General features: G+C 40.7%; 1 protein-coding gene across 3 annotated transcripts in view; it reads right to left on the minus strand.

Moving 5' to 3' along the window:
- The window catches only part of LOC147711650 (polyunsaturated fatty acid 5-lipoxygenase-like), an 836,408-nt gene that overhangs the window by 73,050 nt on the left and 749,779 nt on the right, over positions 1-13,579 (minus strand). For all 3 annotated transcript variants that reach the window (XR_015295955.1, XR_015295954.1, XM_086922316.1), the window contains exon 12: positions 2,636-2,736. Coding sequence is in view for 1 of the 3 variants with exons in the window: in XM_086922316.1 (XP_086778442.1) it covers positions 2,636-2,736 (101 nt within the window). In the remaining 2 variants the exon portion in view is untranslated. The remainder of the gene's footprint in view (positions 1-2,635; positions 2,737-13,579) is intronic.

Here is a 13,579-nt window from a genome sequence, read left to right on the forward strand (position 1 = left end):
TTCAACAACGCGTTTCTATGGGAATTAACATTACAAACGCACATTATTTTGTGCTCCTATTTCTTAGTCCCCACTGTACGGATCACCCCCAAACTTTCCATGACCCACAGAACCTACTTTGACACTTTTTGGGGGGAACATTTCAAGCAGATTGTTCAAACAACGCCAAAGTTATAGGCAAGTCAAAAAATGCTTTTCCTATGAAAACTAGGCCCATCTATAACTATCTACTGCCAGTAGAATATATATTGGTGAGACGCCACTGCAGATAACCGCACCTGCATGTATTTAGTCAAATCTGCCCTCCAATGGGCCAATCAGGTAAGTGGACCTCCTCAGATGAATTTGGGGAAATACAATGCGGTTGAATTTTTGTGCCTCAATATTCCTGCTGCCATGATGTTTGTATCCAGCCCTGAATGGGCCTCTCTTGACAACAGCAGTAAGCAATCATTCCAAAAACGCTGCTCCTAGGAACTCTGCAAATTCCAAGCCCCTTACCCCTGCAATCAACAGGGTGGTGCAGCTTCTCGCGGCTGGGCGGCCGCGATTAACATCCAAAAAACAGTGTGCCTATGCATAGAAGCGCACTCGAGCCAGCCAGTTCTCCTAGTGTCTTGAATATGATGCCTTTAATGATACAGTTTGCATCTCTCAAAAAGAAGTCATGTAAGTCATCCAATGGATATTCTGCGCAACTGAGGGTTAGAAACCAAGTCGGTGTTCCTAAATTTCGCAACATACACTTGAGCTCACCATGACGATGATACCAGTACTCATTGGTGTCACGCTGGTAAAAAGACAGCAGCACTGCAAGTACAGGGGAAGGGTCCTAGTGCAGCTAATCAGAAGTTCAGTTTTGGGTGTGTTTATGTATTTGTAAATAGTTATACAAGTTATGTTATATTTATTTATGTATATTACTGAATTAAACTTATAAATCAAAATATAGTACATTTTAGATTAAAGCAAAATGTTGAAATTCAATAAAAAACCAAAGGTTACATGAATGTTATAGTTGGGAAATACCATAAAAAAACTAGAGATTCATAGTCAAACACTCACTTACAGTGCCATACAGATTTTCACATACTTACTCGCATGTCTATACACACTGTCACTTGTGACATATGCATACAGTCATTTATATACCCATTTGTACACCCATACAAACACTCACACATCTACTAACACACCCACATACTCATTTAAAAACACACCCATGCAGGGACTCATACACTAACTCTCACAATCAGGGTCACTCACACAGATACTAGCACACCCACTCAAAATCCCATAGTCACTCACACACCCATTTACACATGTATATACCTACTGACATTGACTCATATACCCACTCACACACTAATACAGATACTCGGACACTTAGCCATACACCAATGCAGGTACTGCCACACCAGCTATACACCGACACAGCTACTCATATATTTTTACAGCCATTCACACACCCAACGTACACCAATGCAGGTACTCACATACCCAAATACACACCAATACAGCTACACATATACTGATACAGCCACTCACACACCAATACAACCACTCACAGACCTATACATCCACTCACAGACCTATACAGCCACACACACACTCACTCTCAAAGGTTACAGGTTACAGTTAGGAAATACAATTTTAAAAAACATTAGAAATTCACAGAAAAAAACAAAGGTTACAGGGACGTTATAGGTAGGCTCAGATTTTACATGAAGAAAACCACAGAAATGCAGCAGTTATAGTTACCTGGGCAATGCACTATTTATGACCTCACATTTTATATCACTCATTACATGGTTTAATTCTGTTACCTAACTATAACGTCCATGTAACCTTTGTTTTTTTAGTGAAAAAAAGGTATATATATTTACATATAGACATATTCACACACATATTTAAAAATCAGTAACAACTTTTAAAATGCGTGGCTAAGACTTATGATGAAATACAACACATGGATTGTAGAGGTCGGTAAAGTGTTGCTGGTAAAGACATGTGGTAACGTTGTATATCCATTTAAAAGGTCATGTATAATTGTGAACAAACACATTTGGCCTGAGTGTGTAGAACTGTAACAAATGGTTACAGTAGCTAATTGGTTGAATGCAGTCAAGTGCTAGTTTAGCTGTCTCATATGAACTTGACTACTGCCCCTCATTTTGTTCTGTCCTGTAACAGTAGGTACAGTTAATTTTGCTCAGTCGGTAAGGTGTAGGTGATGTTGGGTGTAGGATATAGGGTGAAAGTGGTTGTTTAGGATGTGCAGGGAGTAGGTGTTGATGAATATGTCGATGAAGGTTTACAGGGATAAGGTATGGGGGGTGTATGGAGTACACGGCAATGTACAGTGATAGTGTTTATAAACTGCAGAGTCCTAATAATGGAACTGCAGATTGTCACATAAACTGATATCAATTGTTGACTGATTCAGGTATTTTCTAAATGCTACAGGACGGACAATACAGTATTGATAGTTAATGTGTTACCCTATTTTTGCTTCCTATTTAGGACTGCACATACCGAGGTGAGACTAACATTAGATACAGTAATTATTTTCATTGCTGTTACACGCATTTCAGGAATCATGCAGGCAAGTAACAGTTTCATTGATGCATATTACCTGTCCAAAATTCACCGCTGCATGTTGTGCTGAAGCTGTGAATATCACTACCGTTAGGTATTCAATTAACTTTCCTCGAGTTGAAATACTTTTAGGAAAACCTAAAAGAAAATGAAAGTAAAAATGAGTTTCTCACCCACCTTTCTCAGGCTTTGCTTTATATGTTAAGTAGTTAGGATGTTTACATATTGCCCATTCATTTGTAAGTGTAGCAAGGTCACCATCAGCCCTAATGTAGGCAAGGAACTTGATCGCCGCATCCCATAGTTCGATATTGAAAACATATACCAATTGGGGCTTATAGGGCCCCTTACACACAGAGGCACAAGCACCACTGCATCTACTGCACTATTGATAGCCACAGCCTGCATTCAGTACGCACTGGATACACACACTGGTAAACCTTTTAAAGAAGAAGATAGATGATAAAACACATAAGCACATTGTTCTTTTAAGAGTATGATGGAAATCCATTCCCCTGGCTTTCAGACGTTGTACTAAAATGGAAATAGACCAATAAAGACAAATCGACACCTCTTACTTTAATTTACATTGCACTTCCTCATAAGTCATAAAACCATCAAACTAATTCGCTGTCACTCCAACTCTGTCTCCCAATAAATAGAACTGCCCATCTCTTACCAAATTTCATGCCCCCCACGCTCCTTAATGCTTATAAAAATATTTTTCCAGATCCTAATTGTATTATTACACCATACTGTATATACCAGTGGAAAAGAAGACTTACAAAATTCTTATGTCAACAGAAAGAACACTCAACATAGCTATTAACATACGATTCCCTTCACCTACATTTGAACTGTACTGAATGGTGTAATGAGTGGACTTCGCTCTATCCTGTGGTTGGAGCAAGAACGTTAGCAAAAGACCTCCCGGCAGTACTAAATCAGCTTTGGACATGTTCTCATTTAAACATCTAGACCAGTAGGCATAAATGTTGGAATTCATCTTATGCAGGTAATGAAGGATATAATGCAGCATCAATTTATCACAGATTTGCATGCAGCTCAGATTTGCCTATCTGACACATGGAAACTGTGATCTGTTCATTCCTTTCAAAACTGGCAAAAGCATTACAAGCACCTTCATAGATATGACACAATCCTCTAATTTCTAAAACGTTAAATAGAGCTTCTGAATCCCTTTCACAATCTCATACAATGTGTAATTTAAATTTCGGTGGTGGATTCCCCTTCCGAATGTAACACTTCTGTCAAAAATCAAAGGATTTTTCTTTACTTCCAACACTAAATCAGGCTCTTAATCTAAAGGCCTTGTCTACGGTACTAGTATGTTTGCTTACATGTGCTTGGAGATAAAATACAATTGCATTATCAGCACTCTTATACTTCAGATCATTCTACAGCACTTTCAATATATGTTCCCTTCTACATTTAGAATGCAAATGTGTTGATTATTCCCTAAATTCCTGTGGCTGCCATTTTGGAAATGCAGGATTATTTCTAAACCAAACCCATGATATTGGAAGTTGTTCTCCTGTATTTATAATATTAAATAACAACCCTCTATCCCACAACTGATGTTCCAGAGCTTAGACCTCTGAAGGAATTATGTTGAGGGCCGATGCCTTTCCTTGTTTATGTTTCTTTAGAGTTTACAGAAGGCCTTGCTAAGGGAATAATCTGTTACATTGTGTGAACCATTAATTAAAAGTAGGCTGTGTTTCAGAGGCCATATCATGAACAATGTGCGTCTGCACAAAAACTGGTTTACACACCTTCATTTTTACAGTTGCAGCAGCAACAACATGCTAATCCTAAAACTTGAAAGCATTTCAGCTGATAGAATAAAGTTATCAACCACAATAAAAGATTGAGTTCATCTTTAGCTGGGGTAGAGAGATAGGAAGTAGGAAAAATAGGCTCTTTGCCATAATCACTGAAGAATTCAATTCTCCTTCAGAAGACCCCTTAAGCTTACCAAGTAAGATTCTGGAGGAAGACAGGTATTTCAGATCCAGGAATCACTGATGTAGCTGGTAAGACAGGAGTCAGTGATCAGCATTTTGATGTAGTTATCAATTTACTTAGAACAGTAAATGAAAGGTTCTCTTCTGACATTCCAGAGAGATTTTCTTTCAAATGAACACCTATCTGAATAAATGTAACTAATACATTGTTGATATAGAAAACTGGTAGTGAGTATTAAATATGAGGGTCATAAATGCAGCATAAAGTGATAAGGACCATAAATATATTCTCTTGTTAGCCTTCAGAGTCTTGGCAAAGAATTCACAATTGAGGTTTTCAACTGCAGACATGGGATTAAATGGGACCAAGAGCTTATGACACTGAAGAATTCAGGAATCATTTAAGAGATCTTTCTATATCTGGAAATACACAATTCTACCTCCTACTGAGAATTTGTAAAGCTGTGTTTCTCCTGCCTTATAAATTTTCATCAACAATTCAAACCTACTATTCACTTATGAGCAAATTATAACCAATACTAACTGCTGGCAATGTTTAGATTCTTGTACTCACTCTTACCTACTACACACAGATTCTTAGTACATATTACTATCATTGATCAGAAATAGACACTACGCACAACCCAATTATGAGAGACAACATTCTGAATAAGCTTCACCTAAAAAATCACTAGCCTTTGAAAATTCCTTGTGACAAAATATGTGTCGGCTGTATCAGACGGCAGCTTATAACATTCGGGAAGACTAAATGACCTGCCACCATACAGCAATGAAGCACTTCATGTTGGATAGTGACCAGAATATTAATGTTATACAACTGTGTCATATCTGCTAAATATCAACATGTCTTACTTAGGAATATAAGTCATTGATATTATACAAAATAATAGGGATCATTCATAAGCTTGAAAAACTCCATACCTCATGTATACGTTTTTCTTCTACAACCAGTTTATTGTGCTCCAGACAATAAACGTTAGAAGTGAAATACGCAGTAGGAGGCGCAACTTTCAGTCCTGTTTTGTTTGTAGATATGCCAGGCTACATTACTTTTTCAGCAAGGGTAACAGAAGTTCTGAAATGAGATCATACCACTTTGCTGTTCTAGTGAGAACATATCTATCAAACCATCATCGAGATTAAGCTTAATTCTGTTTGGGAAGCACAAAGAAGTATATTTAATACAAGATATTGGGAGAAAAAAACACTAATTCTATTTATAATACTTTTGTGGGCCACAGCCGTATATAACAAGATAGTAATAAAAAATCTATACTCTCCTGCCTTCGAGTAAGCTCCCCTCCCGCCTTCCCTCCGACCTGCCCTCCCTCTCCCTTTGAGTGAATCCCCATACCTTCTTTCACGCACAGCCTGTTTGCATAGACTGAGACCCTGTTGGGTTGCCACCTTTCAGCCCTTTTGTTGCGCCTGGCCCTTTGGTTCGCCTTGCTCTCTCTCATTGAGCAGCAACAGTATACCCGACTCTCCGCTCTTCATAGAGTGTCCGCAGTAGAAACTGCAGTCCACTTTCTGGCTCCATAGATGGCCACCACAAGCCCATAGATGTGCTGTCTACCCTTCTAAAAATCCTTTGTGTATAACAAACCTCCCCAAACTCCCATTCGCGTATTCTACCCTCCCCCCATCTTTGGACATGATGATGGGCATGTGTTGCACTGCACTCTACCACAATAGGAATCTTTGTATTAGATAGCGTGCTCTTCCTCCGTACTATTTTACTTTACGTGGTCTGAGAGCAGAAATACAATTTGTCTCTCTGAACAAATTATGAACAAACAGAAGAAGACGAAATAGTTTAAACAGGAGTGGAAAAACATCTATATTTGTGAACAAAGTTCGTAATGGAATGGAGAGGAAGTCCTTTGGCGTTAGCTCAGCAAGATTAAGGCTAAAATGAGCAGCTCAGCGTCAACAGGCTCAAAAGGTGGCGAGGAACAAAAATTGGGAAACAAACGTGATACTGCGAAGGTCAGCAGGTAAGGTTAAGAGTAACTCTTAAGAACCGTTTGTGGAGGAGTCAAAATATTGGGCTACACCACTTACAAAATAAAGCAGATACTGTACAAACCAATGTAGTACAAATAAGGGTACTGTTAAAATACTAAAAGCCACAAAATATGATGTGATAGAAAATTCTAAAGGGAAAGTCAAGAAAATCAGTTCTGGGTTGGATAATAATCCTTCAAATCATTTGTGTTGAAGTTGTTTAAATATAAACCAAATGCTCCAAAAAGCAACAAAAAAAGTCCATTGGAGTTAGAAATCGCCAAATGACTTCCTAAGCAGTTTGAATAAGAAGTATCGGAAGGTGAAGAGTAACACAAATCTTATCAACAATGTTTAAGGGTAGGAACAGATCAATATTATGAGTAGAGGGTCTTCATATGCCTATAGCATTCATAAAGGCCAGTGGGGCTGAGGGAATGACGATTACCTTGCAAAAACATCTCTCTGGTGATGTTTGCAGGGTTTTTGACATTTATGATGACACTTCAAACTGAGGATGAACTCTGGAGACATTCACTATTTACTATTCAATTTCAAATTTTATTATGATTTGGAAGGAGTTCCACATAAGATATACAGAGCAAGCTCCAAAACAAGAAATCATACAGTTCATAAAAGCGAAGTTAAATCCGTTCTGGAACCAAACAATTAGAAATCTCATTATACAGTGCAAAATTCATAGCAGCAATAATCAAAAATAAAACATACTCCACATATAGTAAAATTCGTATAAAGTGCAAGTGTGCCAGATAACGTACATGGGGGACAATTGCGCAAAACAATTACAGTACAGTGCAAGGTCACTGCAAGTGGCGGCTTTAAACCATTTAAATACTCTTATAGCTCCACAGTACAATTCATGATGCCCTGAGATTCTACTTATAATGTGCAAATATTGAACATACCAGAGCTAAACACTATGTAATACCGTCTCTAAAAATATTTTTAAATTGTTTTAAAAAGCTAACATTTTTCAAACATGCTGATTCATAGGGAGTGGCCAAAAGATAATTAAGGGCCTCCACCGCCACAGTGATGTTATACTTTAGGAACACTGGTCTTAAAAATCAACATCGTAATAGGGATAGTGGGGGACAGACAAATAACACATGATTTAAATCCTGTACCCTGTTTCCAAACAGGTCGCAAAGTCTATCATCCCTGGCTAATCCCGCACATGCTCCTCTTATAATTCGCAAGGGGAGCAAATTCAGCCTTAGTAACAGGATAGTTCTACGCACTCCATGGGAAAGATTCCATGCGACATAAGGGTGAGGTTGTTGACACATACTACTCTCCACTATTGTGTCTTTCCTAAAATGCCTTAAACACAGTACAGTATCTCTTTTCTGACTGACTTCATGTATTAGAGTGCTCAAGACCTGCTTTGGAAGAGGGTATGCTCCACTTTGCCTAATTTCAAACAAGTCTAAGGCTTTCTCATAATTTCTAAAGACAATGTTTTTTTCATTCAGGCAAGAAAAGATTTTAGCTCAGCCCGTATAGAATTCACATCACTATTCAGTAAGGCAGTACTGCCATGGTAAACAGATAGGTCGAAAGGAGCCCGAATTTGAGCCGAAGGGTCGCTGGAGTGGCTGCACGATTCAGGTTACAGATTTGGTGCCAAATGCGCGCTTCTACCTTCTCAAAAAAATCCTAGTGCTGTTCATCCACTGATTCGCAAGCGTAACTCAGTGAAGGCAGAATTTTAATTTTGTAAACCGATAAAACATGTGCAAAATGTCTTTGCCCACAGCATTTATTTAGCCTGTCAATTGCAGAGGCCTGAGATATTGCCTTACTTCTGCACTGTCCAATGTGATTATTGCTAGAGGACTTGCTTGAAAAAATTCTACATAATTACTGGTACAGCTTCATTGAATCTAGCTTATTTTCCCCCAAACATCAGGGCATATTTTTCCTAACACTGCATCCCCGGGACCTAAAAACCATGATTTTACTTTTGGAGAGATGTATATATCTATACTACTGTTATAAAGGAAGAATTTGAACCTTTGGGGCGGGTAAACTCGGGAACCACAGCGGCAATCCACACACCCGATACATCGTTGTAATCGTCAGGGTGTGCAGATGGACATAGGCTATATAAACGTAATAAATATACGTTATTTAAAAAATGTACCGAAAAAAAGTAGTCCCTTGGAAGAAGCGTGCATGCTGACGTGAGGATGGCGGGGAAGGAGCGGCATCCAGGAGCGCGAGGAGGACCGGCGGACATGGCGCGGGGAGGAGCAGCGTGCAGGCGGTGAGGAGCGGCAGACAGGCGGTGAGGAGCGGCGGACAGGCGGTGAGGAGCGGCGGACAGGCGGTGAGGAGCGGCGGACAGGCGGGGAGGAGCGGTGAGTGGCGGCTGTGGTAGGTTATTTATTTATTTAGTTAGGAACGGTGAGCGGCGGAAAAATGAAGCAAAAATGACAATCGTGAGCAAGAGGAAGCAAACGGAGCATTACAAAAGTGAGCCAAACGGTGCATTACAGGAGGAAAAAGTTACGTGTGCAGGTTACAAAAGCGTAGAAAGTAATCATAGAGGTATAGGAGGAAAAAGTGACGTGTGCAGGTTACAAAAGCGTACAAAGTAAACATAGAGGTATAATACTGCAATATATGGAGGAAGGCGCCGGGGGACCCACGGACAACCTCGGGGCGGGCGGGGTCCCTGAAGCCTAATTGCTCCCGGACAACGTCGGGATGGGCTGCTAGTTTTAAATATTTGTCTGCATAATCGCCTAGCTCGTTAAGGTTAAATCGAACAGGATTGCGTCAGCCCAACTTTATTGTTCCTAACTTCATGTGTCTCCTTTACAGTGCACCACCCTACTAGGCAATCCACTGATATAAAGAGAAAAAAGGAGATGCACAGGAATCCTCATTGCAGACAATTTCTTCCAGAGCGTCCCTCGGTCAACCCGGTTGAACACTGTGGAGAAATCTATAAAGGCAGCATACAAGGCCATATCTTTGCCTATTAGATATTTTTCAATCAACGTTTGCAGGGCAGCGATGGTATCTAAGGTACGACTATGCTTAGGAAAACCCACTCGCTCTGCGGGTACAAGATCATCACCAAAGGCCCAGTCCTAAAGGTAAAAAAGTAAACTCTTAGCCAAACAGTTTTCCGATAGCATCTAATAATGCGATCTGCCGGAAACTGGCAGGAGAGAATCTAGGACCCTTTTAATAGAATGGTACCACTATACTTACTTTCCATGAGAACGGAATAGTCCTGTGTGCATAGCAGTAATGAAACACCAGATAGAGAAAAAGAGCCCATGCGAAGCTATCTTGTTCAATAATGTACATCATACGGGCCCCTCGCACGAGAATACCTTGCTCCTTTAATGAAGCTCTCTTTCTCCTTACAAAAAGGGGGGCTATAAACATTACCCAAGGGAGACTCGCTGATTGACTCCAAATTAAACCCAGCCCTAGAATTTAATGCAAATAATTGAGATATATTGGATTCATTCAGCATCAGGTATTAAAATGGCTTCAGCGTTAATTCTACCGTCACAGTATTCAGCTGTTAGAGCCCAATATTAACATGAGTCACCGGAATGTGCAACCTCTCTTAGTTTAATCCTTTTTAGGTCCTCTACTTCTCTACATTCGGCTGCCTTCAATCTCATTCTTACATGCTCTCTTCAAGGCCGCTGCGCCACTAGCCTAACACATGTGTGACTAAAAATAATCTAGCTTCCACGCCTCCGGCTCCAGTTTTTCAATAATTGCACTTTCGCTGTCTAAACTAATCAGGGAGTTAATGAGGCTAAAAATTAGCTTTAAAATCTGGTCGGAATACAGCTGTCCCGCAAGCAAATCTAAGCAGACCTCCCAGGATATTGAAATTTGCGCCCAGTTTTCTAGAAATCGCGACATTTTTACAAAACTGCTGATTTCGCGATTTTTTTCCAAATCCCGAAATCCTGGAGGGTCACATTAGCTTGTTTCTTACTTACACATGATATCAATAAAGCCAAATGCTTCTCAAACCAAACAATGGGATGTTCCTGAATGGGACCAGAGCTTCCATTTTTAACAAGCCCCCATCCCCAAGCATGTCAAATTTTTATTAGACTGAAAGGTACGCCCATTTGTTTTATTATGCACAATATTATCCTCTCTAGGTTTCCAGAGCTCAAGCATCTTGAGTTCCAAATTGATGTCCACTGATAAAATGGTGAGGTCACTCAAATTTGTCCTCAGTACCTTCTACTGTGTACATGATCCAAAAGAATTGATAAGATACCACAATGTAATCAATTAGTGACTGCCCCCGGGGTAATGAAAAGTAAGGGAAGCTGGGGAGTCCTCTCTAAATCTTAGATTGAAAATAACAAGAACATTAGTTCTCAGACAATCCAAAAAACTCAAGCCTCGCCTATTTGATCTAATATGACCGGGCAAAGTTGTTTCAGGGATGGTCCATACATCTTCCAACTCCCAATTACCAAGAGCCAAAGAGGAACAATTAGAGATTTTTGCGTTGAAATCTCCCACCATAATTATCAATGTACATTCTTCTGAAGAACTAATTTTATGAACTCACAGAATCCTACCCTCTAACGTTTGTGTTATTTAATGTCGAGCTGAAGTGAGCCGAACGAATGAATGAATGAATGAATGAGAGATTTATAAAGCGCAAACTTGTGCCCTGGGGCATTTTGGCGCTAGAAAGCACGGGTACAGCTACAAAAATGGTAGTCCTTGCAGATACTCAGGTTCTCCTAATCCTGAGAAAAGAGGCAGGTTTTCAAGGCCTTTCTGAAAATAGATAGCGAGTGAGCAGCTTTGAGTTCCAAAGGTAGGCTATTCCAGATCAGAGCTGTAGGTGAAGAATGGACAATGTCAGGATACGTTATGGGCTGTGACACCACTCTCGTATAAACGTTTGGAGTAACATAACAAAGGAGGATTCTGGGAATATGGTGCTGTACTCTAGAGTTCGGTAATAACCAAAAATATGCCATGCACTTTCACATACTTCATTGGTTTAGGACAGTGATGCTCAAAGTATGGCCTGGGTGGGCATCATGCGGCCCTTCTTACCTAAAATTTATGATTCCCATCCCACCCGGACAACAATGCCAATAATGAGCTAAGAGGCAAGTCAGTTGCTATGTGCACCCTTTGGTTAGCCTAGGTTGCTATTATACATGAACAATATGATATTTTAATAAATTCAACTCAGGAAACGTTTTTGTACAGTGCATATCCTGAAGCCATGTATTTTGAAGCCCTCTTATATGTGATAATGAAGAAAAAGGAAGGAAATTGAAATAAAACAATTGCAGATGATCAAACAATGTGGTCAAGTGGGGAAACCGAGATTTATTCCAGGTTTGCTGGTTCCACATTGTGCAATTGAAGGAATGAATTAATGAAAAGGCATTTCTAAAGTGCATGGCTACCCTAGGGCATCCCAGCACTAACAGCAGTGCAACTTCAGATCTGGACAGTTTTTTAGGGAAACAGAAAGGTTTTTAATTGTTTTCGAAAAGTCAGATAATTTGGCTCAAGGTGGATATGCAGGGGAAGGAGGTTCCCCAACTGAGCGGCATTATAGGAGAAGAGATGCCCTCCACTTTGTTTTTTTCTTATTTTTGGGACTACCGCCAATAGTTTATTATCTGATCTCAGATACCTATTTGAGCAATAGGGTTGAATGATGGAACTAATAATTGGGGGACCCTTGCCTGAAAGTGCTTTATGTGTAATACACAGAGCCTTAAACTGGTTTCTCTCCTGGATAAGTAGCCAGTGGAGCGAGGCGAGCCCAGGCTTAGCTGAAAGGCGTTTGGTGGTATTCATGAGCAAAGGTGCTGTGCAGTTTTGCACTATCTGCAATTTTTGAGTGGTGAGGTGTGGGGTTCCCAAATAAAGGGCGTTAGCATAATCAAGGTGTGATAAGATCAACGGTTGGACCAGCAGTTGAGGTTCCGTGACAATTGTAAGTGGTGTTTTCGACTCACACGAATATGGTCGAGTCTAGTATCTATGAACCGCAAATGACGAGTTTAGCAAGTGTGCGCAGTTTCGCTGTGCTAACTTAAACCGTTCGTTTGTTATGTGGGTTTGTCATCTGTACCCACGGGTTCCATCTTAGATACGGCATCCATTTTGTCTCTTGCCCTCAAGTAGCCAGCGAACGGACGCTGTCCGCTTCGCGACCCTGGGACTCCCAAGATATTTGCGGAAGACACATGTTCTTTGAAAGTGTCTTTATGACGAGGGGGATGCTACTGTAAGGCAGATGGCGCCGCTCGAGGCTCATCTTGCCGCACGGGCTTATTGTCTCAGCCGTGCATCTCATTAGGCACGTCCCTTTGATGCCTGTATCTCGTGCTTCTCGACACTCCCCTTTTACACCCTTTCCGATCTCCCCACTGTTTCCGTCTTCCTCTGCACCTGTCTTCGTTCCTGTTTCGATCTACTTTACTGCTGATTGGAATTTGCTAATGGTGGGAAGATGGGTTTTTACAGTTGGGAACCGCCAAATGTTTCCGCACTTATGTTCCGGATCTTGTGTGTTTCAAAGTGATCTAAGCGACCCCTCTGAGAGCGACTTGTGGGAACCAGGTTGTAAACTATTGTATATCATGTTATTCTATGGGTAGGAACTGTATAAAAGGAGCGATCCACAAATACAATTTGAAGCAGTCTCCCCGAACTACACTCGATGTACTTCTTGTGACTTCTGTGTTCCCTGCAGTAAATAAACCTTGACTCTTTGACGCCGAAGGAAGTGTCCCGTGTCTCTGTGACTTGTACGCCGGAGCAGGTTACCCACGAAGGTTTCAGGTGTTGTGCCCTGGCACCGCTGGGTCCAAAGAACCCAGTCCTTCAGTTGGCGCCCAACGTGGGGCTGCATCAGTGGTACCGGTCCAAGCCTGACGATCGTGAGGAACTTCGTGTGAAATCTC

This window comes from Lissotriton vulgaris, chromosome 5 (genome assembly GCF_964263255.1).
Source record: "Lissotriton vulgaris chromosome 5, aLisVul1.2, whole genome shotgun sequence".
Taxonomy (NCBI): Eukaryota; Metazoa; Chordata; class Amphibia; order Caudata; family Salamandridae; genus Lissotriton; species Lissotriton vulgaris.